The sequence below is a fragment of the Chiloscyllium punctatum genome, chromosome 41, assembly GCF_047496795.1.
Source record: "Chiloscyllium punctatum isolate Juve2018m chromosome 41, sChiPun1.3, whole genome shotgun sequence".
NCBI classification, from domain to species: Eukaryota; Metazoa; Chordata; class Chondrichthyes; order Orectolobiformes; family Hemiscylliidae; genus Chiloscyllium; species Chiloscyllium punctatum.
The window spans coordinates 17,806,525-17,833,710 of NC_092779.1; the positions used below are offsets into that span (position 1 = coordinate 17,806,525).

General features: G+C 38.7%; 1 protein-coding gene across 3 annotated transcripts in view; it reads left to right on the top strand.

Moving 5' to 3' along the window:
* Window positions 1-26,621, top strand: part of LOC140464885 (dnaJ homolog subfamily C member 13) — a 136,259-nt gene extending 109,638 nt beyond the window's left edge. For 2 of the 3 annotated variants that reach the window (XM_072560457.1, XM_072560458.1), the window contains exons 51-57: window positions 3,861-3,903; window positions 7,823-7,996; window positions 9,253-9,432; window positions 11,624-11,764; window positions 16,850-16,993; window positions 18,912-19,011; window positions 25,787-26,621. In XM_072560457.1, the coding sequence (XP_072416558.1) occupies window positions 3,861-3,903; window positions 7,823-7,996; window positions 9,253-9,432; window positions 11,624-11,764; window positions 16,850-16,993; window positions 18,912-19,011; window positions 25,787-25,887 (883 nt within the window). In that variant the 3' untranslated portion in view covers window positions 25,888-26,621. Of the gene's footprint in view, window positions 1-3,860; window positions 3,904-7,822; window positions 7,997-9,252; window positions 9,433-11,623; window positions 11,765-16,849; window positions 16,994-18,911; window positions 19,012-25,361; window positions 25,466-25,786 lie in introns of all 3 variants that reach the window. The other variant, XM_072560459.1, reaches the window with a different exon arrangement.
* Window positions 26,622-27,186: the final 565 nt, after the last annotated feature.

A 27,186-nucleotide genomic window follows, 5' to 3' on the forward strand; every position in this document is an offset into this window, starting at 1 on the left:
TAATAAATGACCAGTTTGGTAAATCTAGAGGAATTAATGTGAGTCAGAACTTCAGTGTACAGCAGAGTGTTCTGTGAGCTGAGCCCTGTCGTTCTTCCTTCTTGCAAGCCAAGTGTATTTTTTTTCTCCCAGACCTCTAACTTGGACACATGGAGGATCGGAGACATACTGCTTTCTTGCCTTTCTGTTGGGGATCAAATAGCTGATTTTAGAATTCTGGACTTCAAGGTTTCACCAAATCAACAAGTTCAGACTTCAGTCATTAGACGGGCATTTCGGGTACTTGGAGCCCACTGTTCTCCATGGGTTAATGGAAGACTATTTAGCTAGGTGTAGCTTTACCTCTATTAGATTTCCCTTTGAGATAGTGAAGTAATGGTTAAAAGTATTAATGCTAATTTTAGCATAATGGAACTTAATGTTTCCTTTTTTCCAGAGGTAGGTGGAAGCACTTGGCTCATCTCTGAATCGTTTGTGTTAACTTCCAACTGGATTTTCTGTACAATGGTGTGGGTTCAGAAGCTTCTAGAAATAGGATTGTAAATGGCCTTGATCACTTTGAATCCAGGATGGTACCAGGATGCTGCTTAAGCTGTTGCCCATAGTTTAGGGAACTGCATAAATGGCTTTAATATGGGTACTGTAATGATCCTCTGGTTACAAATTGAAGACCAATAATGTAAAAGAACTGAACTTATCAAATGATCTCCATAGAAGAGACCAGTGGACAAGATTTCACCTCTTAAACACACTAACTGTTAAACAGATCAACTTAAGCTAAATATGAATTAACAAGCAAAATATGTTGAGTGCAATTTACAGATTCTTTCACTAATGGAGTAACTTATATTTTGTGATTTCTGTGAAAAGAAGCATGTTTAAAATCCTAAATAAAAAGGTAAATTTCTCACTTAGCATGCATGTAGACCATGTGCCGTCCCAAATTCTTTTATCACTCTATCTTTCTCTGGCAGATTTTAACCATTCTTTGTCTCAGTTTGATCAACAAATGGCCTCCAGCATCTGGGTTTCACTGATAATATTATCACCAAAGTGATGCTCTCCTAACCAGCTCTCTTCCTTTTGTTTCATGACAGCCTTAATGACTCTGCTTCCCTAAAGACACTTCACCTAACCACTCTAGCACTGGTGTAGATTTGCATTTTTTAAGTCTAATGCCTTACTTTATTTTCCATTTTCTTTTTACTTAATTAGAAAACTAGCTTTCTTTTTGTGCAACTTCTGTAATCTTTCTCAATCGCATTGCACAACTATTCCAATTTGTGCCCGCTCTTGTTTTTTGTTCTCTCACTAAAGTCCTATTTATCTTCACATTACACATGACCCATACTGATTTAGTTTAATCCTTCAGAATCTGGTTGCATTTCTTATCTTCTACTCTGCCTGTAATTTGGTATAATCTGTAAGTTTTGGAATTCTGGCTCTCGAAGAAAAAGCTATTTTCTGTCTAAGGTGCTCTCAGGTATGTCTAAATTAAAAATGCAACAGTCCAAATACTAATGTAGGTTTTCAAGAAAATGCGATAATCCGGAATCTTTGTGCAGAAGACTAATGTCCATTAAAGGTCTTGAGATACCTAAACAAACCAAGATAGAGATACTTGGGGTAAGACATTGGAATTGAGGTCAAGATTGTCAATAGATGAAAACTGACTACGCCTGACAAAAATACATCCTGTTGAAGCTTTGTCTAACACAAATAAGGACAATTTACAAGTATATCCATTCAAGGGGAAAGCTAACATTTATATTGCATAAGATTAAATAACCATTTCCTCTATATAATTGTTGGTTTTCCTCTTGAATTGATATGCTTACAAATTGTCCTGCAGAGTGCAAGACAAATCTTTGACAAGATTTTTTTCTGCATTACTTGATGCACATTACTGAAAGGGCAAGTATTAAATATAAAAGGTTGGTGTTCAGCCCACAACTGTTACACAATATAAATGTTAGCTTTTTTTCTTGAATTGATGTGCAAATTGTCCTGATTTACATTAGACCAAGCTTTAACAAGATGTCTTTTTTTGATATCTAGTCAAATTCTGTATGACCTGGACAGTAATTCTTGAAACAGAGAAATTTTAAAGCTTCCTGTAAAAAGTTTGCTGAAAAAACATTTTCCCAAATGTTGCATTTTTCTGTTTTGTCGATTTGCAATACTCTAGTATTTTTCTTGCCCCTGATGCTTTGTATTTTCATAGCCAGCAGGACATCTGGGGAAACTAAGGACATACCTTTTGACATGTGCTTGTTGAGCAAACAAACCAAGCTTCCAAACTCAATTGTGGCATCCAGTTATCAGTGCTAGCCTTTACGATTGTCCGTGTGTGTTCTGAACTGTCGTGACTTCCCCTGCCAAGTACCACTACTAACTGACCAAAATTTGGATGCTGACCATACCTGTTTTACAGGATGGCTGCATTTTGAAAAGTGTGTCTGACTGACAGCTGAAAATAAAATTGGTCAGTGTTCCAGGCTGGCTTTAAAACAAAGTTTGCATATCATTTTTCAATTTTAATATCGGTAACTAAATCAAACAAGCCGTTGCTTAATAGTTGCTCACGTTATGGTGTATTCCTATTCAGAATGTAGTTTGGTTCCCATGTACCATGATTCTTGCTGTTTACCCTCTTTTATTTTTGCCTGGAGCAGCTGAAGCTCATCTTTCCCAATGTCAATTGCTGAAATTGCATTCCAGTAAAGCAATGGAGGTGTTAAAACAAAGCTGTTTATGTATATTGGGGTGGGAGGGATGAAACCACATGATGTGGTAGACTCCCTACCCTGGGCTGCTCAGTTGGTCCATTCCGTTTTGTTTGTGGAATTTGATTTACATTATGCAAAGGTTAGAGGTCTGAGGAATATCATTGTAAACATTTCCTGCACATAGGGAGGCAATGGCCTATGGTAGTATTGCTAGACTGTTAATTCAGAGACCCTGGTAATGTTCTGGGCATCTGGGTTCAAATCCTACCTTCGCAGATGGTGGAATATGAATTCAGTTTTTTAAAAAATTCTGAAATTCAGGGTCTACTGGTGACCGCAAAAAAAAACCCCATTGATTGTCGGAAAAACCCACCTGGTTCACTAATGCCCTTTAGGGAAGGAAACTGCCAACCTCGCCTGACCTACCTGTGATTCCAGACCCACCACAAAGTGGTTGACACTTAACTGCATTCTGGGCAATTAGGGATGGGCAATAAATACTGGCCTGGTCAGTGACACCCACATCTCATGACTATTTTTAAAAAAATACAATGTGCTATGAAGTAGAGATGCAACTATTTTATTTCCCACCCTTTCTGTGATATTGATGTGAAAAGATGTGGAGAAAATAGTTTAATGAATTTCTTGAATGAATTGTTAAACAGTGTCTTAAAATAGATGGATTGAATAAACTTGAAATTCAGAGCAGTGTTTTTGCTCTGGATGCATTAGATGTGATTCAACTTTTGTTAGCTTTGGTGCAGTTTGTTAGACATGACTTCACCTATGGCCTGGGCTCAATTCCAGGTTACACTCAGTGCACTAGTTCTATTAATTAGCAGTAAATTTGCAATCTCTCTTTGGCCACCTGTTGACTGGTGGACAATAAAAGTCTTGAAGTGCAGGCAGGATGCAAGGAACTTTATTGTACGTTTTTGGGGTTGTTGGGGGGAGAGAAAGTAATTGATTTCTAGGACAATAGTTTTAAATTATCATGCATTTTATTACCAGTGCAACTAACAAATAATCCGCCAATACATTACAACATTTCTCTTTCAAAGTAAGAGTGTGTTGCTGCTGCACTGAAACTAAGAATTCTCAGTTAAACTAGGTTTGTTCTTTCTTTTAAAGCCACTTCAAGCAACAGCGTGACAATCCAGATGTGAATTGGAAGGTATGCAGAGATTGTATAAATAATAGATTCTGTAAAGGCGTGCGTAAGCATATCCTCCCATGACCTTGATACTGACTGTGTGTCGGTGGTGTCAAATTGACTGTTTGAACAACCCCTTGATGCGCAGTGACTTTTGTCAAGAGAGAGGACTTTTTATTTTTTCTGAATATTTATTTAGATTAGTAAAATCCAACAAGGTAAAGGTCAATTTGTTCGTTTGCTGATTGAACTGAGGAGTTACCAAAACTCTCTTTCCAGTTTATTTGCAATGGGAAGGGCAGAGGTGAGGATGGTAACATGTCATTCGTTATAAGGATCATAGACATGTGCAGCATGGAAACAGACCCTTCTGCCCAACCCGTCCATGCTGACCAGATATCCCAACCCAATCTAGTCCCACCTGCCAGCGCCAGGCCCATATCCCTCCAAACCCTTCCTATTCAAATACCCATCCAAATGCCTTTTAAATGTTGCAGTTGAACCAGCCTCCACCACATCCTCTGACAGCTCATTCCATACATGTATCACACTCTGTGTGAAAAAGTTGCCCCATGGTCTCTTTTATATCTTTCCCCTCTCACGCTAAACCTATGCCCTCTGGTTCTGGACTCCCCGACCCCAGGGAAAAGACTTTGCCTATTTACCCCATCCATGCCCCTCATAATTTTGTAAACCTCTATAAGGTCACCCCTCAGCCTCTGAAGCTCCAGGGACAACAGCCCCAGCCTGTCCAGCTTCCCCCATAGCTCAAATCTTAGTTGAATGCAACTTTTTGATGAGCGAAATGAAAAAAAACATAATGAAGTTTGATGTGAGTTTTCTAGATGGCACTGAAGCTCCATTTCACACTCTGCCTGTTGTCAAACTGATGCAACATTTGGATTCCAATGCACCCTTTTATCACAGCAAGTTTGATGTTTATTTCTGCTATCTTATCTTAGTAAAAGGATGGTAATGAGAATGATTATGCTTAAAGAAAAAAAGTGAATAAAAGTTGGAATGTCCTCCATCCTGCACTTTATATTGTTTGTATTAGACCAGCTTACTTTTTGGATCTCAACAGCATTTGAATCACTGGGGTTTTGATTTCACTTCCATGATTACTGAAGTTCATTTTTATTTAATTTTGGATTTGGTGTTGCTTATTCCTAACAGCTGGTTAAATTTGCAACTGGAATTAAGGAAAAATATTTTTATTTTAAGCCCATATACAGCCATTAATACCAGTGGCATTTTCTGTGAAGAAAATGATTTTAATATGAACACAAATATAATTGTCTCAATGAATTCAGTGCATGGCTCTTTGAATTTCATTGGGTTCAATATTGTAGGTGATTAGAGTAGGTATTTTGCTTGTATTTACCTTCATGACCCACAATTACTCCATAATATATGCTGAGAGTGAGAACTTGTCATTGGACTGAATTGAAGTAAGAGAAACCCAACATTATTCTACCCGCTACAATGATGAGAGGCAGATAGGACACTGTAAATTCAGACTAAAATCACCTTATAAAGAAAATACAAAGTTTGTAAAAATTAGGTTATTTATGGTACATGTATTTCCAAAAATACAGAAAATCAGTTTATATGGGACAAAAAACCCATTCCTATTGAACTACTTTTATCTCCTGTCAGCTGATTAAGACTTGTCAATGAGTTCTTTGTAGATTTCCTAAAGAGCTGAGTTAAAGTTAACCAAGCAATTCCTTGGTCAATCACATCACCTTCAACTCTAAACTAACTAAGCAGCCAGAGTGGTGAATTTGAGACTAATATTTTCAAGATGTTTGTATCAATTAATAAATTTGTCTCCTGGCACATGTCATGTTGTTGTCTCTTGAAGTCGTCTTGGGCACAAATTTCTGTACTGGATCTTTGTGTGGTTTGGGAGACCGATTTATTTACTGTGAAGTAGTGGGATCCCGAGTGCAGGATTTACTTCCTTTTTCTTTCCTCCTTTTGCTGTAGCTGTACCTGCAGCTTAATGGACAATTTGTTGCTGCCTTGAACAATTAGGAAGCAGTCTTCCCAGTCATTAATGTTGATACATCTGTGCTTCAGTATCTTTGAAACATTTTCTTTGTCCTCCCCTGGAAAGCTGTATGTTTGAGGGTTGAGAAAATAGGACCCTGGTGAAAGAGACTTTTTTTTTTTTGACAGCTGATCACAAAATTTGGCCTATTAAAATTAATTCTACAAGAACTTTTCATGAATGCTTGTGGAGTTGTGTTCAGGAAGGCTGTTAGCACTTGAACAATAATATTCTCATTAAATTTGAGAGATGCACTTTGGAGGCATTGCTGGTGGAATTTCTCAAACATTTATGCTTTGTTGATAGTCGAGGTCCCACTGAAGTAGAAGAATGTGATAACAGCTGCTCTGACCAGAGAAGTCCTGGTTTAAGTGTCTTTGTTATCAAGCACTTTCAAAATCTCTAGAGGACAGAGGTGGATGGTGGTGGATCTCTTTGACAATGGTGGCCTTTTGAGTGTGCTGGTTGCTGTGTAATTGAAAAGTGCTCAACCTATTCGGGTGTCTTCAATATACTGTATACGGGAGGTGAAATAATTGGTGTGGGTTGAAATGGATTTTGAGTTGGAAATGTTCCAATACAAGTCAAATGACCTGAATTGTCTATTTCCTGTGACTGATTAAATCCCGGAGACATTGTGGCTTTAAATCATTCAGAGGTGGTGTTTGTTGCCAGGTAAATCAAAGAAAAATGCCAGACGTTAGGAGCATTTGATTTGGTAAATGCTTAGGTCCTGTGGATTATGCTCCAGTGATTTGGCTGTTTAAGAAACTGCTTCATGGTCTTGCACCAACCTCATGATGGTATGGAATGGAAGACCTGACCAGACACCTTCAAAATACATATTGGAATCAACCAAAGTATGGATGAAAACCTATTCTATTTAAAATCTACCTGACAATGGTGATTTAATTTCATCTAAGATCAGGCTATATATTTGTTTGGCCAAATGGCTAAATTTCTGTTCTCTAGTTAAAGAGCACCTTAAAGGAAAGCTCCTTAACCTCCGTCATTTCTGTACAAAACTAAAGAACCATGGATATGTGTGGTCTGCAGTGTCATTGTCCATTCCCCACCAGATTTACTTTGCTCCACTCGATCCTTTACGTTCCACAGGCAATAAACTCTGCCTGTTCTTGCTGAGCAAAACTCTTGCTTTGACCCACACCTTTTGTATACAGGGGCACTTCAAAACATAGCCTACCCATCAAAACAACCCAAGCCTAATGAGTTTTAGCACAGACAGCAGAATGGCTAAATAAGGTTAGCCAGTCTTGCTGGAAATGAAGTAGTTGTTACCTTTTTTAGGGTATTAGGAGTTCCCTGATCATGGGCAAGAGGTTCCTCTTTTAACTATAACTCGCTGAACTTTTATCTGTCTATAATAAAATATGGACATTGTTTTGTGTGCTGTAGAGGAAAAAAAAGGCTTTGCTTCCAGTGAAGTTTGTTGTATGGAGTAAATGGAGGGAGGGGAAAACAACTGGACCGGGAGTTTCTCTGGTCATGTTTAACTGAGTATTCAATATAAAGAAGGGAAACTGACCATGTTGTATCGTTGCTTTAAAACTCCAGTGAGGGAATGTTGTTTAAAAGTAGTGGAATAACACAATTGCTTTTATGTTCTAATCAAAATTTAAGACTTTTGTTGACAAACAAGAATACAAGGTTAGCAGTGATATTGGGGGGTAGGTGCAATTGGATGTTTCCCCACAGAAAAAGCAGCAACTGGCCTAACTAGCTGTTCAGCTAGTAAGTGATTGCATTTGTAAAATACATTTTCTCCTCAATCATTCTCTGTGGAAGAGAGTTTGAGTTGATGGGGGTTTCATACAAAAGAAAAGGTACTATTAATATGAAACAAATACTCTCCATCCTCTGCAGTTACCGGAAGACTTTACAGTTGCTTATAGTGAAGTTGGAGGCGAATTGTCAGTAGGAGGAGTCTTCTTGAGGATCTTTATTGCACAACCTGGTTGGGTTCTACGTAAACCTCGAGAATTCCTTGTTGGCCTGTTGGAGAAACTCACGGAGCTGCTGGAAACAAATAATCCTCATGTAAGTGTGACATTGGCAATCATCTTTTAATCTCAGTACTAGCGAATGTGCAGAGAAATTAGTGATGACCTGCGTTCTGTAATTTGAAAGCCAGTTTTGAACTTGAAGGAATTGTTTACATTTAAAATAATGTAACTATGCTGAAGTATGATAGCAACATTTGTGGGACATCTTTAATATAGAAAAAAGACAATTGCAGATTAAGAATGTAAATAGCAAATTAATTTATGGTGAAGTATGGGGTGTTGCATTTTGGCAGGATGAACGAGGAGCCATCTACTCCTTGCAGAATAAAAATCTAAACTGGCCAGGTGCACAATGCAATTTGAAGCTGAAGTTTGTAAATCATGAGAAAGGAGCAATGCAAATAGACAGACAAATTCATAAGTGCAAACAAAGCACTGATGTCTATATTTCTGTAGAAATTAGCTCTCTGCTTTTTGATTTCATGTCGAACATCTGTCAAACTGCTGTTTACACCACATTTAAGAGTACTGTGCACAGTGCTAGACTTCGTGTTACAAAAAGATGCAGTAGAACTAGAGCGAGTGCAAAAATAATTTTATATGGTTGGTATTAGAACCAGAGTGAGTGCAACAGTTAGGAAAGACTGATCAGACCTATGGATTTTTTTGAATTTTTTAAAAAAGAAAACCAGTGAACTGATGAAGGTCTTTTAATACTATGAAGGAGTTTGCTCGAGTGTTGCAATGGTGGAGTGAGAGGACGAGAGAGCTTAAAACTGTGGGCTACAAATGCAAGTTAGTGACTAATAGATTTTGGGGAAACTTTCTTTTTACTGTGTAATGGAAAGTTGAAATTTGCTAACCCTTGGAATGGTCGAGGCAGATAGCACAGATGCATTAATTTGAAACCTAGATAGGTAAGTAGGGGGAAGATAAGAGTATTTTAATTGAGCATGTCTCAGATAGAATGACCCATATATGTATGTTTGATCGTATGGCTAACTGACTTGTTATAAAATTCCAGATTGTTGTAATAATGGTTTGTAAACTGATGACTTATAGGTTCACAACAAAGTCAAAATGACTTGCCATGCATCTACATCACGAAATGTTTAAGCTTTGTTTGAAGAAAATGTAAGGGAGAGGACAGCTTGTTGGGTTGAATAACTTCTTTTGTCTATCCTTACTTTATGTAGATTTTTGTCTCATCATGTCACATTCCATTAACTGGAAGTGTTGCGTAACTCCATGCTTTGCATGTGTTGGTAATTGGTCTGTTTCTCTGCACAGGGTGAAACTTTAGAAACGGTTACCACAGCAGCAGTCTGCCTCTTCCATTCCCAGCCTCAGCTGGCAGACCAGGTACCTCCATTAGGCCACCTTCCTAAAGTTATTCAGGCTCTGAACCACAAAAACAATGTCATCCCCAAGTCATCAATCCGGGTCATTCATGCTCTTTCTGACAATGAGGTAAAAATGTTTTTTGTTTTTGATTTGTGTTTCAACATCAACTTTGTTTTTCCAGTTCTACAGATTTGAAATTTTAATGTTTTTAATCATTTGGATTCTGTAATTTCAGCAACCTTCATTGCATGTATTGGATTTGTTTCTTACCATTTGAGTAATGCAAGCTTATTCAGCCTCACTTGTCTGTTATTGGTTTGCCTTGCTGCTAAATTATCATTTTATTTGTGCTACGATTGGCTTCCATTGTCAAGCCTGTGTTCCTCCTTATTTGAAATGTGCATACACTACAGAGTAAGCAATCTATATGAAATACTGTAGAATAAAAGTCCTCCTTCTGCATGGGTTCCACCATATTTGATCTTGTTGCAGCAGACAAACTACATCTGCCCTGTTGGAGATCATTTAACAGTGACAAAACCATTAAACAGTCTTATGATAATTATTTGTGGACAGAACACCAGTGGACCCGAGGTTCTTGACAGTTGAATATGGTGTCCAGAATTTTGGGGTGCCGCATTTCTCTTTTTTTTTTGTCTGCATAACAAAACCATCTTTGTAGAAATTGGACACATGTAAGTTTAGGGGAGCCCAGTTTTCTAATAGTATGCCTTTTAAAGACAAACCCAATTGTGCTTGTGTGAAACGAGCTGGCAACTTGTGTTAATGTAATTGTTTCCAGAAATGTGCATGTTTTTGAAGACCAGTCTGTCAAAGGCAATTGCCTATAACCACTAAATGTAAGTCATGGAATTATCTCAGGGCATGCTGATGAGTGCATTGATTTGATTGAGCAATTTGACAGAATTTGAATTATTTAATCAGAAATGAGTTTGTCATCCTCCCACAACTGATCATAATGCTCACCATCAGGGGTATTGGAAAGATGGTACTACTTCAGTATTGCTAGACTTCAACTTCTGTGGTCTTTCTAATGACCTTATGACTTGGAGTATGTATTTTTTAGTCATGACCAGCTGGTAGCTAGATTTTGAAGATAGCCCCTACTGTTCTCTATAAACTGGATTTGTGATGCAAATTTGTTGCGTTCCTTGACCTATGTCAGTTTATCGACTGAAATCTGCACCATGCTGCATTCTACCTGGCCATTGTGCCTTTATGCTGTTTTTCTTTCTCCTTTTTTTTTGTCTTGTCAAACTCGATTACTGTTGCTTCTATCACATTCTTATCAGTTCATTGTTTCTGCTATTTTTCGGTCTTTTCCACTGTATGATTTGGGTTCTGCTCTTCATCATCCTCATCATCATCATCAAACTAATTTCATGTTTTTGTTTTTACTTGAGCATCCTCATCCTCCCAAATCAGCCCCTTGTATCAGCTTCAAATACTACATGCCCCATTTCAGCCAGGCTTCCAGTGGCTTGGTTCTGTAGAATTGAGCCTCTTTTCTGCACAGAAACCCTTTAGCCAAGTTTTGCTCTTAGTTATTTTTTCTTTTTGACCTTTTTGTTAATTAGCACATGGCTCAATGATTGCCCTCCATAACCTTAACGCAGTTGCCTCACTTGCATGTCATTTGTCCTGGATCATGAACGTGACAACTGGTTCTTCACTGGCCCTTTCCAGTTTTCCTTCTAATCACTTTGCGATCTCACTTATTTCAAAGGCACGCTCTTTGATACTCCGCTATGACTTCAAAGGGCGCTGTTTGTGTTCCCAAACTTTTGCCAGTATTGCCTGCCCAGTTGTTATAACCACAGTAGTCTGTGTGCTTCTCTTCTCTTCACTTCAGCCCTGCACCTCCCTCCCTCCCTCAACCTTGGACAGCTACCTGTTCCTTGGTATCTGTTAGTGTTATGACTGCCCTTCCCACAGCCTTATTTTCTTCTTCTCATCGGGCGAAAGTATATCTGTTGGGCAAGATTAGGTCCTCCAGTCTGATGGCATAAATTAGTGGCAAGATGGAGAAAATGTGAAAACAGGTACTGCCCATATATTAATGATTCTTGTCAATTGATTATTGGAGTGCATTCGTAATCCACCTTCTGTTTGTGTGCATTTGAGGACATTGAGGAGGGGATAACATAACTAATATTGTTTAAAAGATTCCAGTGATACTGGTCAATGCCTATTATTTAGTGACACTGTCTTCTGTAATCTTGGTATTTGTAACAGAAATAATAAAATGGTGATAGCTTTTCAACTTTACTCAACATTTAACAATTTTTTTTTTTAGTTATGTGTCCGAGCTATGGCAATGCTGGAAACTATCGGGCCTTTGATGAACGGAATGAAGTTGAGATCAGATATGGTAGGCCTTGCCTCTGAATCTCTGAATCGAATGTTCCAGAAGGAGCAGACTGACTTAGTAGCACAGGTGGGTACCTCTAATAGAGTATTTCATCAATCAGAACTACCATTTTGTTGAATTTGTTAGTGTTACTTGCTGGATATAAGCTACAAGTTAATTTCTGTAAATATTAGCATTATCAGGAGAAGGCTTCGTGAATATTACATTCTTTTTCTTGATCTGCCTTTGGTCAACTGTTGTAATCAGGCACACTCACTGCTGTGATGAATCTGATTACGAGAACCATGTTGGAACAAACTGATTTTTCTAGTTTCAATCCACTCCTTATTGATGACGACTATTGGAAAATAGTTTCTGGCACCAGTATTCTTGTTGCTAGACAAGATGTTTATTCTTGGAGTAAACCTGATGCAGCTTATCAACACCTTGCATTTAACCTGTGCCATTTTAATGAAAAAAAATGTCTCGAGGCATTTCTGACCAGAATTAGTTGCTAAGCCAGAGAGAAAGTTATTGGGTTGACTGAAAGCTTCAGCCAAGCAATGTCCTCTGAAGAAGGTGTTTGAAAGCATTGTTGCAAATTTCAGTCTGACTCCTTTAAAAGGTTTTAATCTCAAATCACAAATTGTGCGACAGGAGGAGGAAAGGTGCACAAAAGTCAGAATGGGTGCTTTAATTCAGTAATTTCTATTGTTGAGGAGGAGTGAAGCCTTAATGGATTTAAACACCAAGATGGGGTTTTTAAATTTAAGCAATTGAATCAGTGAAAGTCAGCAGACGAAGGAATATTGAGTTTAGAATAGGAAATAATCAAGAGCTATGGGTCACTTGGGTGTTCACAAAAAAGGAGTATGCAATGCTCTCAAAAGAGCTAACTTTTTTTCTTTGGCTCAGCAACCACTTTCTGATCAGAAATGCCTTTGGACATTTTTTGATATTAAAACGATACTCTATAAATGCAAGGTGTTGATAAGCTGCATCAGGATTACTCCAAGAATATTAGTGTCAGGAACTATTTGCCAATAAACGTGAGTATGCAAAGGCAGCTAGCAACATTGGAAATATTTGGAAGAGGATTTCTTTGGTGGGTGTGATAGGCTTTCGTGGGTTCAAGACTGACAATGTTATACAGGCAATGTTTCTGGAAAATTTGAGTCAGAGACTGCACTCCTGTGGGGGGGGATCTCAATGCTGAGATTCCAAACAGTTTTGTACAGCCTCAGGCAGGAAGTTGGAATCAAGAGCAAAAGTATTGATTTTGTTATTGGAGCCAAAGGCAATTGTTTTAGTATTGCTGAAAAGAACATGTTTGTTCAAAGCATTTCATCAAGTCATAAAGATAATTTGAGAAATGCTATTGAGGAAAAAGAAGGAATGAGAGGACAGTGTTGATTGTTTGGAAGCGATTTCTAACTGGCACAATCTCCATGACAATGATTTACAGCTCTCTGCTAAAATTTAAATTTAAATTCAAATCAGGCAAATTGCCACTGGTTGACATAACCACTCTGGGATTCATTTCACAGGGTAGTCACCTAGTTTGTTGAATTGAAATAGGATGAAGTATGTGTATGTCTGTTTCTGTCTGCAAAGAACCGGGCTCTGTGTATTAATAGATGCAGCTTTCAATACATGTAAGTTTGCCTCTCTGAGCCTGACTGATTACCTTAAATTGGTTGTCAGTAATTCTTTGCTCCCTCAGGATTATTTAGCAAGTCTCTGATTGCAGAATCGCCTCTGATGTTGAACAGAGTTTTGCACGTGAGGGCTGGTTACATCCAGTCAAACCCTTCAGTGAACATCCCAAGACAATTGCCTGAGGTGATCTACTTGTCTTTGGAATGCACAGCCTACATTCTTATCAGCGCACCACTAAAATTAACATACCAGATTACTTAATAGGCAGAATATTTTTTTCTGTCTTAGTTTAAGCATTTTTTTTGAGAAATACCACGTGTTGCTACTGCATTTGTTGTAATTCTGAAACAACTAACTTCATCTGTTGCTCAGACTTTTGAGATACCTTCCTGGGTAACTGGAGTTGACTGGGCAATTTTTGGGACCAGTTGTGAGCTTAGGCCTTTTAGTCTGTTTATGCAATATATACTGAGGCATGATTTGATCAAGGTAGCAGTTATACCACAGAGATGCTTTGATGTTCCCTCTCTTTCAGCATCCAGCTTGCACAGTGAACAAATTGCTTGAACCTGGTTTATGAAGTTGCTCATAAGGCCAATTTTGTCGTATGTGGAGCTATCAGATTGGTCTTATTGGCAACCTTGTAAATGGGAGAAAGTGAGGACTGCAGATGCTGGAGATCAGAGCTGAAAATGTGTTGCTGGAAAAGCGCAGCAGGTCAGGCAGCATCCAAGGAGCAGGAGAATCGACGTTTCGGGCATGAGGGCTCATGCCCGAAACGTCGATTCTCCTGCTTGGATGCTGCCTGATCTGCGCTTTTCCAGCAACACATCTTCAACCTTGTAAATAGGACCTGAGCGATTTGTTCATGGACCTTTTTTGGGAGTGCCAGAGTGCAGGTTTGTGGTACACAGTAGCAGAGAACCTCCTGGCCAGTTTCTCATGTAGGCCATCCAAGAAAGGAACTCGCTTGACTGTTTGAAGTCAAAGATGAATCTGATTGTAGGATAGAATTCTTTAAGATGTGTAAGAAAAGTCTGTCATGCAGCTATGGATTCAAGCATAGTAAACATCTATATAGTATATCGAAAATGCAAGTGGTAGGAAGTTATGTTATTTCATCAAGAACACATTTCCCATGGGATCCCACTAAGATGTTTGAGAAGTCTGGACCCAGTGGGGACCACGTGGCAATGCAAGCTATTTGGACATGCATAATATTGTTAAAACTGAACTCAAGTGAATGGCTGAGTTCAGAAGTTCAATGAATACTGAATTACGCAGCGACTGGGGAGGGAATATCTAGATAGTCATGTTACAATGCTGCAGTGCAGATGTCTATGGCTTCCTTAACTGGTACATTGATGAATAGGCTAACAATGTCAAATGAGCACAAGGACACTGCATTGCTATCAATGTGCAAGTCTGTATGATCTTGGCAAGTGTGAAGGAATCCTTCACAATACATGTGTGGAAAACAAATTAATGTACTGAAGCAGTTAATTGAACCACTAGCCAGTCCGTGTTGTGCAGTGCTGGTGATAGATAAGGTAGCACCTAAAGGCATGTCATTCATTGACATGGTAGGCTGTGACAGCACAAACATTCGTATATGTCATTTGGCATAAATTGCTCTCAACAGGTCCAGCAAACGTTTTTAACTTGCTTTTGTAAGACTACAGTAATTGGGACAGAAGTGGGCCATTTGGTCCTTCGAGCCTTCTCCACCATTCAATAGGATTGTGGCTGATCTCATCCACTTTTCTCCCTATCCTACATTATCCCTGATTGCCCTACTGATTTAAAAAAAAGTCTATCTCAACTTTAAATATAGAACTTAGAATGTTGCAGTGCAGAACAGGCCCTTTGGCCCTCGATGTGTCGACCTGTGAAATTTATCTGATGCTCATCTAACCTACAGCATTCCATAATGATCCATATGTATGCCCAATGACCATTTAAATGCCCTTAACATTGGTGAGTCTACTACTGTTGCAGGTAGGCTGTTCCATTCCCCTACTACTGAGTAAAGAAGCTACCCCGATATTTGTCCTCTTTCTATCACCCCTCAATTTAAAGCTATGTCCCCTTGTGTTAGCCTTCACCATCCAAAGAAAAAGGCTGTCACTGTCCACCCTATCTAATATGCTGATACACAAGGACTGTGCTCCACAACTTTGTGCCAAAGACACACTGCCCTCAGAAATTCTTCCTCATCTCAGTCTTCAATTACTGTCCTTTAATTCTGAGACTGTCCTTTCAAATAAGGCAAAGTAGTTGTGCTGACCAGATCCAATGGATATAAATTTCATTGGGAATAGTCTGCACTTTGTTAATTATAGTAATGTTGTTGAGGATGACTATTCCAGCTATTTCTCATTTACTGATATGCATATCCAGGTTGGTTTTGAAGCTCTGTGGCAAGTGAAGATCAGACAAATTGTTTGGAATCCCGTAACATGCATTTGATCAATCTATCCCTTTTGGCTGTTGGTGACAGTACAGGGACTGACTGTACCTAACCAGATCATGCTTGAAAATTTACAGCACAGTGACTGACATCCAATGTAATTCAGGTGATTGGGCAGCACTCGCGATATAATCCTGTGATAAGAATTATACTGACGATAAATTTAATTTCATCAGCCAGCCTAACGGAGGAGTGCACTTGCATGTAAGCTACACATTAATAAACATGATCTTTGCAGACAAAGAACACATACATGCATGTGCACACCTGTGCCTGCTTCAATGCAACAAAGTAGGTAACAGCCATTCTCTGGTTCATCACACAGGGTAATGCTTCAGCCTGTCCATTGATTTAAATGTTAAATAACATATGCCTGTTAACTGTAGATTATTAGCAAATGCATTGTCCATGGCAATGCCTGTACCAATCAGTCTACTTGCCAACCAATTAGCACTCTTGTTTCATGCAGCATGAATATTGTTTTCCTCTTTGGTATTGCATGTGAATAGTGGAAGACAAAATCTTTTGGAAAGAATGTGTGGTTTTTTTTTTTTCAGTAGTGCTTAAGTTCTGTACTACCAAAAGGCTATAGTTTCAGTCTTTCCAATGGTATTTGGAGGAAATTGAGCCTCATTCTATACTGGTCACAAACTAGTTTCCAGTACAAAATGCTAATGGTGCACCCTACGTTTGTATTATTGTGTATACATCTGCAAGATCTCCATACTTCACCATAAAGGATTAGTCATGAGTACTGTTCATTGAAGTAGCACTTGGCACAAATATTCTTCAAATCTAGCTTATAAATCCATGTTCAATGAGATTACAGCTGGATATGTATCTCTAGCTTTCATTGCAGATACATGTGATGAAATGCAGTACTGCAATGTTTCAATTCTAAATTATTTAGCAAGCAATGCTTTTTAAATTATCTTTTCCCACTTTTTTTTTTGTGAAGCACTGCTTATCACTAGATTCTAATTTTGGTACCAGTTTGACCTGTGCTTGCTGTGTGTTTAAATTAAACTTCATGTTTGTTGAAGGGTCTGAAAGTTGAATTGGTGCCATACCTCCTGCGGCTATTGGAAGGAATAGGACTTGAGAATGTTGAAAATCCAGCTGCCACGAAAGCACAGATTGTAAATGCACTTAAATCGATGACACGGAGTTTGCAGTATGGTGAACAGGTGAGATTTCTTCACATTAGATCATATTTGAGATTCATTGAATTGGTGGTGAGAAAGCAGCATAGGTATTTTAGATGACTGACATATTGCTCTGATAATCTTCAAGGTTTGACCTGGTGACCTAGAAAACAACCATGAAATAGCTCACTAATCTAGTGGAGCAAAAGTGGATCACTCTCAATTTTTGAAAAATATACCTCTTCAGTCATCTTTTAATTCCTGTGCGCCCCCCTCTTTTCCCCCCCCCAATGTAGTGGACTTACCAAATTTAAAGGGATAAAAAATACTTGAGTAAAACTTTCAATTATAGCAGAAACTGTGGCAACAAAATTTCTATTTGTGACCAAATACTAAAACCATATTATATTGAAGGCTGTCCATATTCCCCCAGCTATTTGTCACCAGTGCAGTCATTGCGCTAATCGCATTTTGAAAGCTTGCAATCTGTACATTTCTTCTGCAAATCTTCAAGATGATCCTGAAGAAACCAAACCTGAATTTTCAGAGTCATTGTGAAGAGGAGGAGTGTATTAAACGGTTTCTTATTCCCTGGGATTCTATCCTCAACATTTTACTGACTCATCCTCTTTTATTCTCCAAAGATGAATTGGCCAATGCGATCTTTAAGATTTGTAGCTCAGGTTGAGGTTCAGGTTGTCAGCTCAATGAGCAAACTTACAACAGGAATCTGATCATTTTATTTGCTTTTTCCCATTGTTTGTGCTGCTCAGCTATTAAATATCTTGCTCTCTGGCTGTAAAATGACAATGATTGTTTTCTGTTTAAGTTGCTCTGCAATTATGAGGAACAGAACTTCAATATGGCCTTGAAACGTAGGAGAAAGTCTTACAGTAGCTCTAATCAGCATTTGGACTCGATTGGTTATAAAAATCAGTGAAGCTGGCTAAATTTGATCACTTGTCATTTTCTACTTCAGTTGCCATTCCGTCCCCATTTTGATTAAATGAGGATAGATTTGGTCCTTGATCTATTTCAAGTAGGCCTACAACTAATTATTCATCTGACGCTAGCTTGTAGTATTAATCTTTCACTTGGTGATATGGCACTGGAGGAATCCACCAGAGGTGGAGCTATTTATTAAACAGCAAGGATCGCCTCAGCAAGTAATACCTGTACATTGTTTCCAACTGTATAATGCAATTTAATGTACATAAGGAGTTCTTATAAATCATTGTGACATAGAGTTAAACCACCGGATATCTGAAATATGAGCAATCTTCTGGAAAACGTGCAGTAACTTGATCAGGTGCATCCTGTAATCATTACTGGTACTAATTTATTTGGGCATTTCTAACAATTTTGTTTTAATCATGAATAGGCAGTTTCAAGGAACTGAAGATCATGTGGGCGGCACGGTGGCACAGTGGTTAGCACTGCTGCCTCACAGCGCCAGAGACCCGGGTTCAATTCCCTCCTCAGGCGACTGACTGTGTGGAGTTTGCATGTTCTCCCTGTGTCTGCGTGGGTTTCCTCCCACAGTCCAAAGATGTGCAGGTCAGGTGAATTAGCCATGCTAAATTGCCCATAGTGTTAGGTAAGGGGTAGATGTAGATGTAGGGGTATGGGTGGGTTACGCTTCGGCGGGGCGGTGTGGACTTGTTGGGCCGAAGGGCCTGTTTCCACACTGTAAGTAATTTAATCTAATCTAATGTGGGGAAACCTTGTTCTAACTGATCACGTTCTGATTTATTCTGTAGTGTGGTGGAAAAATAGTTACTCCTAATGATAAATTCCAAGTAACTTTGGGTTCTAAAGACAGCTTGACTGAAAGGCTGTTTAAGCAGCAACAATGTTCCATCTCAGTATTTCTGGCATAGTACAATTTGGAGAAATCGAATGTTTATTTAACCTAATTCTGGGAAGCTGGTTAAAATATTTAAAAAGCTTTCTTGTTTAGGTGAATGAAATTCTGTCTCGTTCCTCTGTATGGAGTGCCTTCAAAGATCAAAAGCATGACTTATTTATTTCTGAGTCACAATCAGCAGGATACCTTACAGGTGAGTAAATCTGACTTGTCCTTTGTTGTACTTGGAGATGCCATTCGTAATCGTGAAATCTGATGGCAAATGTTTAACAAGTAAACAATTTATGGTATTGAAAAGAAATATTTCTATTTTGCTTTGTGTAGTACTTAAACTTTGCTCAGTGATGCCCTTTTGAAGTATATATGAAATTCAGTCATAAATGTTTAGGAGAAAGCTCTTTTATTGGCTCTTTAGTCTCCTTACAGTTGTTGAATGCAAAATGGGATATATAGGGGATAAATGGGTAATCTCTGAATGGGGAAAATGTAACCAGTGGAGTGCTCTCTGGACTAATGTTGGGGGCTGACCGACTTACAATTATTTTAAAGACTTCAATAAAGGGGCTGAATGTGTGGCTGGTAAATATAAAGAGGCTGTGAGTCTTTATACTCCATTTACCAAATAATTGACTACTGACTTAACCTGCCTATATCCTTTTAATGTGGAAAAACGTGAACTTGTGAACTGAATGGTACCGAGATCTGGTTGCCCTCATCCAAGAATTGCAAGTTAGTATGCTTATACAGTGAGCAATTTTAAAAAACATGTTTTACTGCAGTTTTGCCAAGACATTAGTAGGACTACATCTGGAGTACTGCAAACAACTCTTCTCTCCTTACAGTATATAGTTACATTAGAAACCATAAAAAGTTAATTATGTTGATTATTGGGATAAAGGAGTTGTCTTGTGAGAACAGGTTGGACAAATTGAGTTTCTTCATAGTTTAGAAGAATGAGACCATCTTATTGAAACACAAAATCCGATAGGGACTTAACAGAATGGATGCTGGAAAAAATGTATCTCCTACAGGAGAGTCAGAACTAGGGAACTTTAAAAATAAGGCAGGGGTGGGTTCCTATTTAAAATAGCTTCACTTTCTGAATGTGGTTGGTCTGGGCTTTTTTCTCTGGAGCAGTGTAGGCAGGGTCAGTGAATATTTTTAATGCAAAGTCAGATTCTTGACTGGCAAGGAGTAAACCGCTAATGAGGGCAGTAAAAATTGAACTGCCATGATCTTATTAAATAATGTTATTACTATGGTCATAGCTAGCGCTGAAATATACCAATGGTAACAAGTAATCCTAACAACAGAAGATGCAGACCTGTGTCACATTGGCTGCTCAAGCTTGTGCAAATCTTTCTTCCCCTTGTGTTCTTAACAGTAAAATAAAAATCTGAAGTGCAAATGTGTAGTGAAGATGAGAAAAGCTTCTGATTTGTAGCATAAAACCAAAGATGGAAAATCATAGAATCTTTAGAAATTACAATTGTACCTCTGCTATTCCTCTGATCCCAATTGCACTGTTGTTTTTCTCTTCCCTTTTATTCTGTTTAATTCCACCTTGAATTATGTGATTGAAAAGGCCTCACACCTCTCTTGTGGTTCTAAGTTCCAAAAATCCTTTGAGGGCATTTCTAATCTTTACTTAGTCTTCAGTACTGAAACCAAAACTTGTGTATTTTTTTTTCCTGATTAGTAGATATTATTTTGGTGTTTATCCTTAGAAATATTTGGATCTGGAATATTGCATGCAATTGTGGTCTCCTTATCGGAAGGATGTTGTGAAGCTTGAAAGGATTCAGAAAAGATTTACAAGGATGTTGCCAGGGTTGGAGGATTTGAGCTATAGGGAGAGGTTAAACAGGCTGGGGCTGTTTTCTTTGGTGCATTGAAGGCTGAGGGGTGACCTTATAGAGGCTTTAATATCATGAGGACCATGGATAGAGTAAATAGACAAAGTTTTTTTTCCTGGGGTGGAAGAGTCCAGGACTAGAGGGCATAGGTTTAATGTGAGAGGGGAAAGATTTAAGAGACCTAAGGGGCAATGTTTTCATACCGAAGGTGGTACGTGAGCTGCCAGAGGAAGTGGTGGAGGATGGTACAATTGCAACATTTAAAAGGCAGGTGGGATTAGATTGGGTTGGGATATACGGTTGGTTTGGACTACTTGGACCGATGGGTCTGTTTCTGTCCGACTCTGACTCTGACTCTAAATGCTTTAAAAGGAAAGAGAAGATACTTGTAATCTAAAGGTGAGGAAAATGACAGAGTGAAGGGACAAAAAGTGAATGATTAAAATAAATGTTCCAAATAAAGCAGAAGTGATTGATTTTATTATTTCCATGTCACAATTATTCAAGGAAGGAAGAAAAAAAGTAATCAAATAACTAATGGATGATAATGGAATTTATCAGGGACACTGTGAGCAATTGAACAATTGAAGCTTCTCAGAAAGGGTCATAGGTTAGTGAAGTCCAGGCCATATCTGACTAATCTGGTTGGATCTTTTGAGGATATTAAGTTGGTGAATCAAGGAATATCAATAGAGGTTGTCCATGGGGGTAATTACTTCCTGAAGGTATTTGATAACATTCCACAGGACACTGGGAACAAGTAAAAGTACACCGATTTGGAGCTACCTTTTGTGGTGTGGGTTGATAATCGGTTAAGGAGTTGGATAAAGACAGCATACTGTTATCAATGGGATGTGATGCAGGGTGTTCCCCAGAGGTCTGTGCTGGGGCATTGGTATTTGTCAATGCCATGAAGGAATGGAAAGTTTTTATCTTTGTTTGCAGATGATGCCAATTAAGAGGCATACAATGTGTGTAGATGGGAACAGGTGCTAGGAACAAAGGGACATAAACAGATTAACTGGAAAGTATAATAAACACACTTTGATTTGAGAAAGTCCAGTTGGAATATGTCCTAAACAGTAATAAACTAGGAACGATGGAGGAATCTGGTATTTAGTGTCTCCATATACATATGGCATTAAAAGCAAGGGTGCATATAGCAAATGTAATCAAATGGCTGATGAAATGTTGATCTTTATCTCTGTGGTACAAAGGAAAAGAAATAATATTTTGGTTGTATATGACTTTTGTCATACCTCAACTTTTATTTTTCGTACATGGGATGAGTGTGTTGCTGGCTAGGCCAGCATTTTATTTCCCATCCCTAATTGCCCAGAGGATAGCTAAGAGTGGATTATGTTGATCTGGGGTCATATGTAGGCTAAATCAGGAAGAGGTGGCAGTTTTCTTCCCTAAAGCACACTAGTAAACCAGATAGGTTTTCCTGACAATCGACAGTGGTTTCATGGTCATCATTAGACTCTTAATTCCAGATATTTTGTTCTTTTGTATTCAAATCCGATCTACCATGGTCGGATTTGAACCCAGGTCCCCAGAATATTAGCTGGGTTCCTGGATTAATGGTCCAGTGATAATACCACTCTGCCATCATCTCCCCTGAGAGACTGGGCTACTGCTTTCAGTTTTAGACACTATCTTTGGCTTTGGAGGGGATTCTGTGTGAATTCCCCAGAGAAATAATTTTCAAGAATTAACTTCATGTTGTGTAACTTCCTTGAATTTAGATTGTTGGATCATCTATTTAAGATGTTTTGCCATGATAAAGGGATTTGATGAAGGAGATATCAAGAAACTATTTCTGCCAGTACTGAAAACCAGTCTTTTGAGGGTGAAACTACGAAGCACAGAGTCAGATGTACAGCATGGAAACAGACCCTTTGGTCCAACTTGTCCATGCCGGCCAGATATCCCAATCCAATCTAGTCCGAACTGCCAGCACCCAGCCCATATCCCTCCGAACCCTTCTTATTCATGTACCCATCCAGATGCCTTTAAAATGCTGCAATTGTACCAGCCTCCACCGCTTCCTCTGGCAGTTCATTCTATACATGTACCACCCTCTGCATGAAAATGTTGCCACTTGGGTCCTTTTTTATATCGTTCCCCTCTCACCCTAAACCTATGCCCTCTAGTTCTGGACTCCCCCCCACCCCAGATAAAAGACTTTTTTTGTCTATTTATCCTATCCATGCCCCTCATAATTTTGTAAATCTAAGGTCACCCCTCAGCCTCTGACGCTCCAGGGAAAACAGCCCCAGCCTGTTCAGCCTCTCCCTACTGCTCAAATCCTCCAACCCTGGCAACATCCTTGTAAGTCTTTTCTGAACCCTTTCAAGTTTCACAACATCTTTCTGATAGGAAGGAGACCAGAATTGCACGCAATATTCCAACAGTGGCCTAACCAATGTCCCGTACAGCCGCAACATGACCTCCCAACTCCTGTACTCAATACTCTGACCAATAAAGGAAAGCATACCAAACACCTTCACTATCCTATCTACCTGCGACTCCACTTTCAAGGAGCTATGAGCCTGCACTCCAAGGTTCTAGTTGGCTGCCAGTTTGGAAGATGCTATTGAACAGCCTTGGTGAATTGTTGCAGTGCATAGAGTAGATTGTACGCACTGCTCCCGCTGAGCATCAGCAGTGAAGCATGTAGATCAGTGTTGGAGTTTAGGTAAAGATCTATCACCTGAATAGTGAAGCAGGTTAGGCTGTCTGAATGTCTTAATCCTGTTCCTGGAGTACTTGTATGTGATCCATATTTAATCTTCTCCGCTCTAGAAGTTTATATAAAAAAAAAGAGAGGGGCATGGATCGGGTGAATAGTTAAGGTCTTTTCACCAAGGCAGGAGAGTTCAAAGCTAGAGGGCATAGGTTTAAGGTGAGGGGGGGGGGGGGGAGATTTAAAAGGGACCCAAGGGTCAGCTTTTTCACGCAGAGGGTAGTGTGTGTATGGAATGAGCTGCCAGAGGATGTGGTGGAGGCTGGTACAATTAGAATATTTAAAAGGCATCTGGATGGGTATATGAATAGGAGGAGTTTTGGGTGGATGTGGCCCAAGATGGGACTAGATTAATTTAGGATATATGGTAGGCATTGGCAAGTTGGACCAAAGGATCTGTTTCCATGCAGTACATCTCCATGACATGAGTAACTACTTTCCAGGTTTATCGTGGTGAACTCTTCCTGTAATGGGATGACTGGGAGTGTACGTATTTCATCAGTCATCTTGGGCAGGTTCATCATTCCTTTACTTGTGTTCAATATTGTTTATGCATAAAACTAGACCAACATAAGTCTGTCCAGAAATCCCTGTCATCTTGAAGCTGCTGAAGCACTTTCTTTTTTTGGGGGGGGGGGGGGGGGCAGCAATTTCTGGGAAGTCACAGTTCAAGTGCAAAAAGCCAGTTTTGAAAAGAACAAAAATGTCATTGTGATTGAACATATTTCTGTTATAAGGTGGTGCAGGTGTGGTAAAGAGTCTTACATTCCTATTGTCTTTAGAAAGATATTTTCTTTGTTCAACCTCTTCGGTTGCATTCCTGAACTGTGGGTGGGAGCAGTGACCTGTTGAAAGGCAAGGTTAGTTTTGGTTTAATATTGTCTGGCCTGTACTTCAGATCTAGCTGCAAACCTGCAATCTCAGGTTTATCAAATATCCCTGTTTTAGAAAACGTGTGGAACAAAGTATTGCAAATGGAAATCCAAAGTGCAGATCATTTGATCAACGTCAATCTTGGTACCTTTTTATGACCATGTTATCTTTTCAAAAGAACCATTTATGCTCAACTCTCCGTATAACTGGTGCCCCCAAGCTATAAGTACTGTTGACTTCCAGAATCTAAGTTTATATGCGACATGAGTTTGCAACACTCTGAAGATGTCTACTGATCCATGGAAATACATCAGATAATTTACCAACAGCCTGTTCCTTTCTTAAAATCAGAAGTCTGTTATCTGCAGCTAGCTTGTAGGTTGAGGTTTCAGTGGATGATTTTGAGATTGTTAATTTGTATACTATATGCTTTGATTAGCTTCAGAGAAAGTGTTGACTTGTGTGAAAGATTTTTATGGGAAGTGAATAGGCGTCATCATTATATTTGCACAAGGACCTGCTCTTAAAGAATATTATCAATGGAATTGGTGGCTGTAGAAATAAAGGTTCTTCCTATCCAAGAGAGAGAACATATTGAGGTGGACAATCAGTTGTCTTATATTTAGTAAACTGAATTAATTCCACCAGATTAAATAGAAAATATTCAAATGGGTCAGTAGCATCTCTGTGATAAGGAGTTAATGCTTCGAGGAGTTCCACTTTGATCAGAATGTGATAAAAATTCTAATTTACTTTTGTATTAGAGTTCATTTGTATGAAAACAGATTGACAAGTTAAATTAGAGAACTGAAACATATATATCAATCTCCATAGTATATGATGAATTTTTGACCTTTGGCAAAAATTGGCACAGCACCTGATGCTGTATTGATGAAGATGAATCTTATTGATCAAAGTTGAGGGATTTTGCATAAATAACAAACAGCTATCCAATATATTAACTGTTTTAATGTATGCTTTCCTGCTTTTATTTACTTATCCAATACTTATGCTTTACTTTCTGCTTTCGTCTGTCATCTTCTGTGTATATTTTCTTTTCCCTAGGTGTCTCACCTTCCCTCCTTACTGGTACTAGTCCCCTTCATCTCAGAAGTGGGCTTTAGGGCTTCTCTGGCAGGCACAATGCTCAGTTCTTAAGTGTGAAGCAGGTAGATAACCTTCTTCCTCAGTGCATGCTTTTGAGGTTTGAAAATTGTACACTTAGCTAAAATCTTCAAATCGATGTTTTGTGTGCACTCAATGAAAAACGTCAGGAGAGAATGAGGTAATAAACACAGTTTTGAGGTTAATGGGATTATCCCCTGAAATGTAAACTTGTGTTTGTGCTTTCAAACTTGAATTGCCTTCATCAGTGTAAACTTTGGTGTTCCCAGATACCAGTTTGTGACTGTAACCCAACTAACCCTGTGTGTTTTGCAATGCTAAATTCAAGAGATGTGTTCAACTTTTTTGTTTTCATTTTAATCTAGGCCCTGGAATTGCTGGCTATCTTACTTCAGGGGCAATGTCAACAGTAATTCCCAGTGGACCGCCCCCTGTAGATAATGAAGTGGTTGACCTGGCCAGATGAAGTAAGATCTACACTCTCTCTGCCTTGAAGATTGAAGCAACTGCAGTCATAAACCACTCACTGACTATGACCCTCTGAACAAATACAACTAAAAAGAAGTGAACTTTTTCTCCCGCTTGTTGCATTTGCAAATGTAATGCTCTCATATTTTTATTTGTAAAGTAATTTTTACTGGTGACCCAATCTGTTCATTTTAAAAATAGAATGGATCAGAGATAGAAAACTCAAGTATTCTCTCTTTGCACCTGGTATCTCTGACTGTGAATCTAAATACTGGATTTTTTTTCTTTTAATTTTGCAGTTGATAGTTTACATTTTTTTTTGTTTATAGGGTAGCACAAACATGAAATCTTTATCCAACTTCAAATCTCCCCGGCTGCTGTTTTAAAGGCACGATTGGAGGCAAGATTTTATGGAAAGCAATGTTTCCATTAACTAAACCAGTTTCCTAGATCAGGCCAAGGACCACTGCTGATTATGCTTGCTAATCTTTAATGAGTCAGCTTAGTACAACATCATTGTAAAGCATTGTATAATTGCCTTCTATTTCTGATTGAGAGAGAGCTTCAGAAAAATGCTAACCTGGACATTCACTCATTATAAATACTTAGTGTAATTGTGACCTGTGCTATATAATACCAATGTGTAAACTTTCTATATTTGAATGTACATTAGTAAATCAGTCCTACTTGTACATAAAATTTTAAGAATAAAGTACAAAGGGAATTAGCATCCTTACGTGTGTAACATTGTATCATCTACGCAGTACTGATCTGGTTTGGTTACTTGTTTCAGTCTGGTATTTTGAAGCTTATGAGAATTTGTGTAATTTTCTTTGTCAACAAAATTTCCATTTCAGCTTGCTTTGCGAAGTGGTTTTGCAGCTTGCGTATGTATAATGCCTGTAACATGGTCCAAGGTGATTCAGAAGAATGTTAATGGGCCAAATTTGACAGTTGCATAAGGAGATATTGAGAAGTAGCAAAGAAAGAAACTTAGTCAAGATTCCAAAGTTATGCTTGAGTGAGAGCTAGAGATTAATGGAGGTAATTCCATTTTGCACACAACTGACAAAAGACTTCGAAAAAAAGCTTCAGTACATTAAGTGATTATCAGGGAGGCAGAGAAAACACTTCAAGGATATCCTCGAAATATTCTGGGAAAGGAAATATAACATTCCCACCGACTCTCAGGAATCTCTTACGTAAGACCTTCCAAACTGGAGAAGAAGCATCTGCAGAGGTCCCAACCATTGCAAAATTGTCCGACGAACCCAGATTGGAGGACAAGTACAAACAG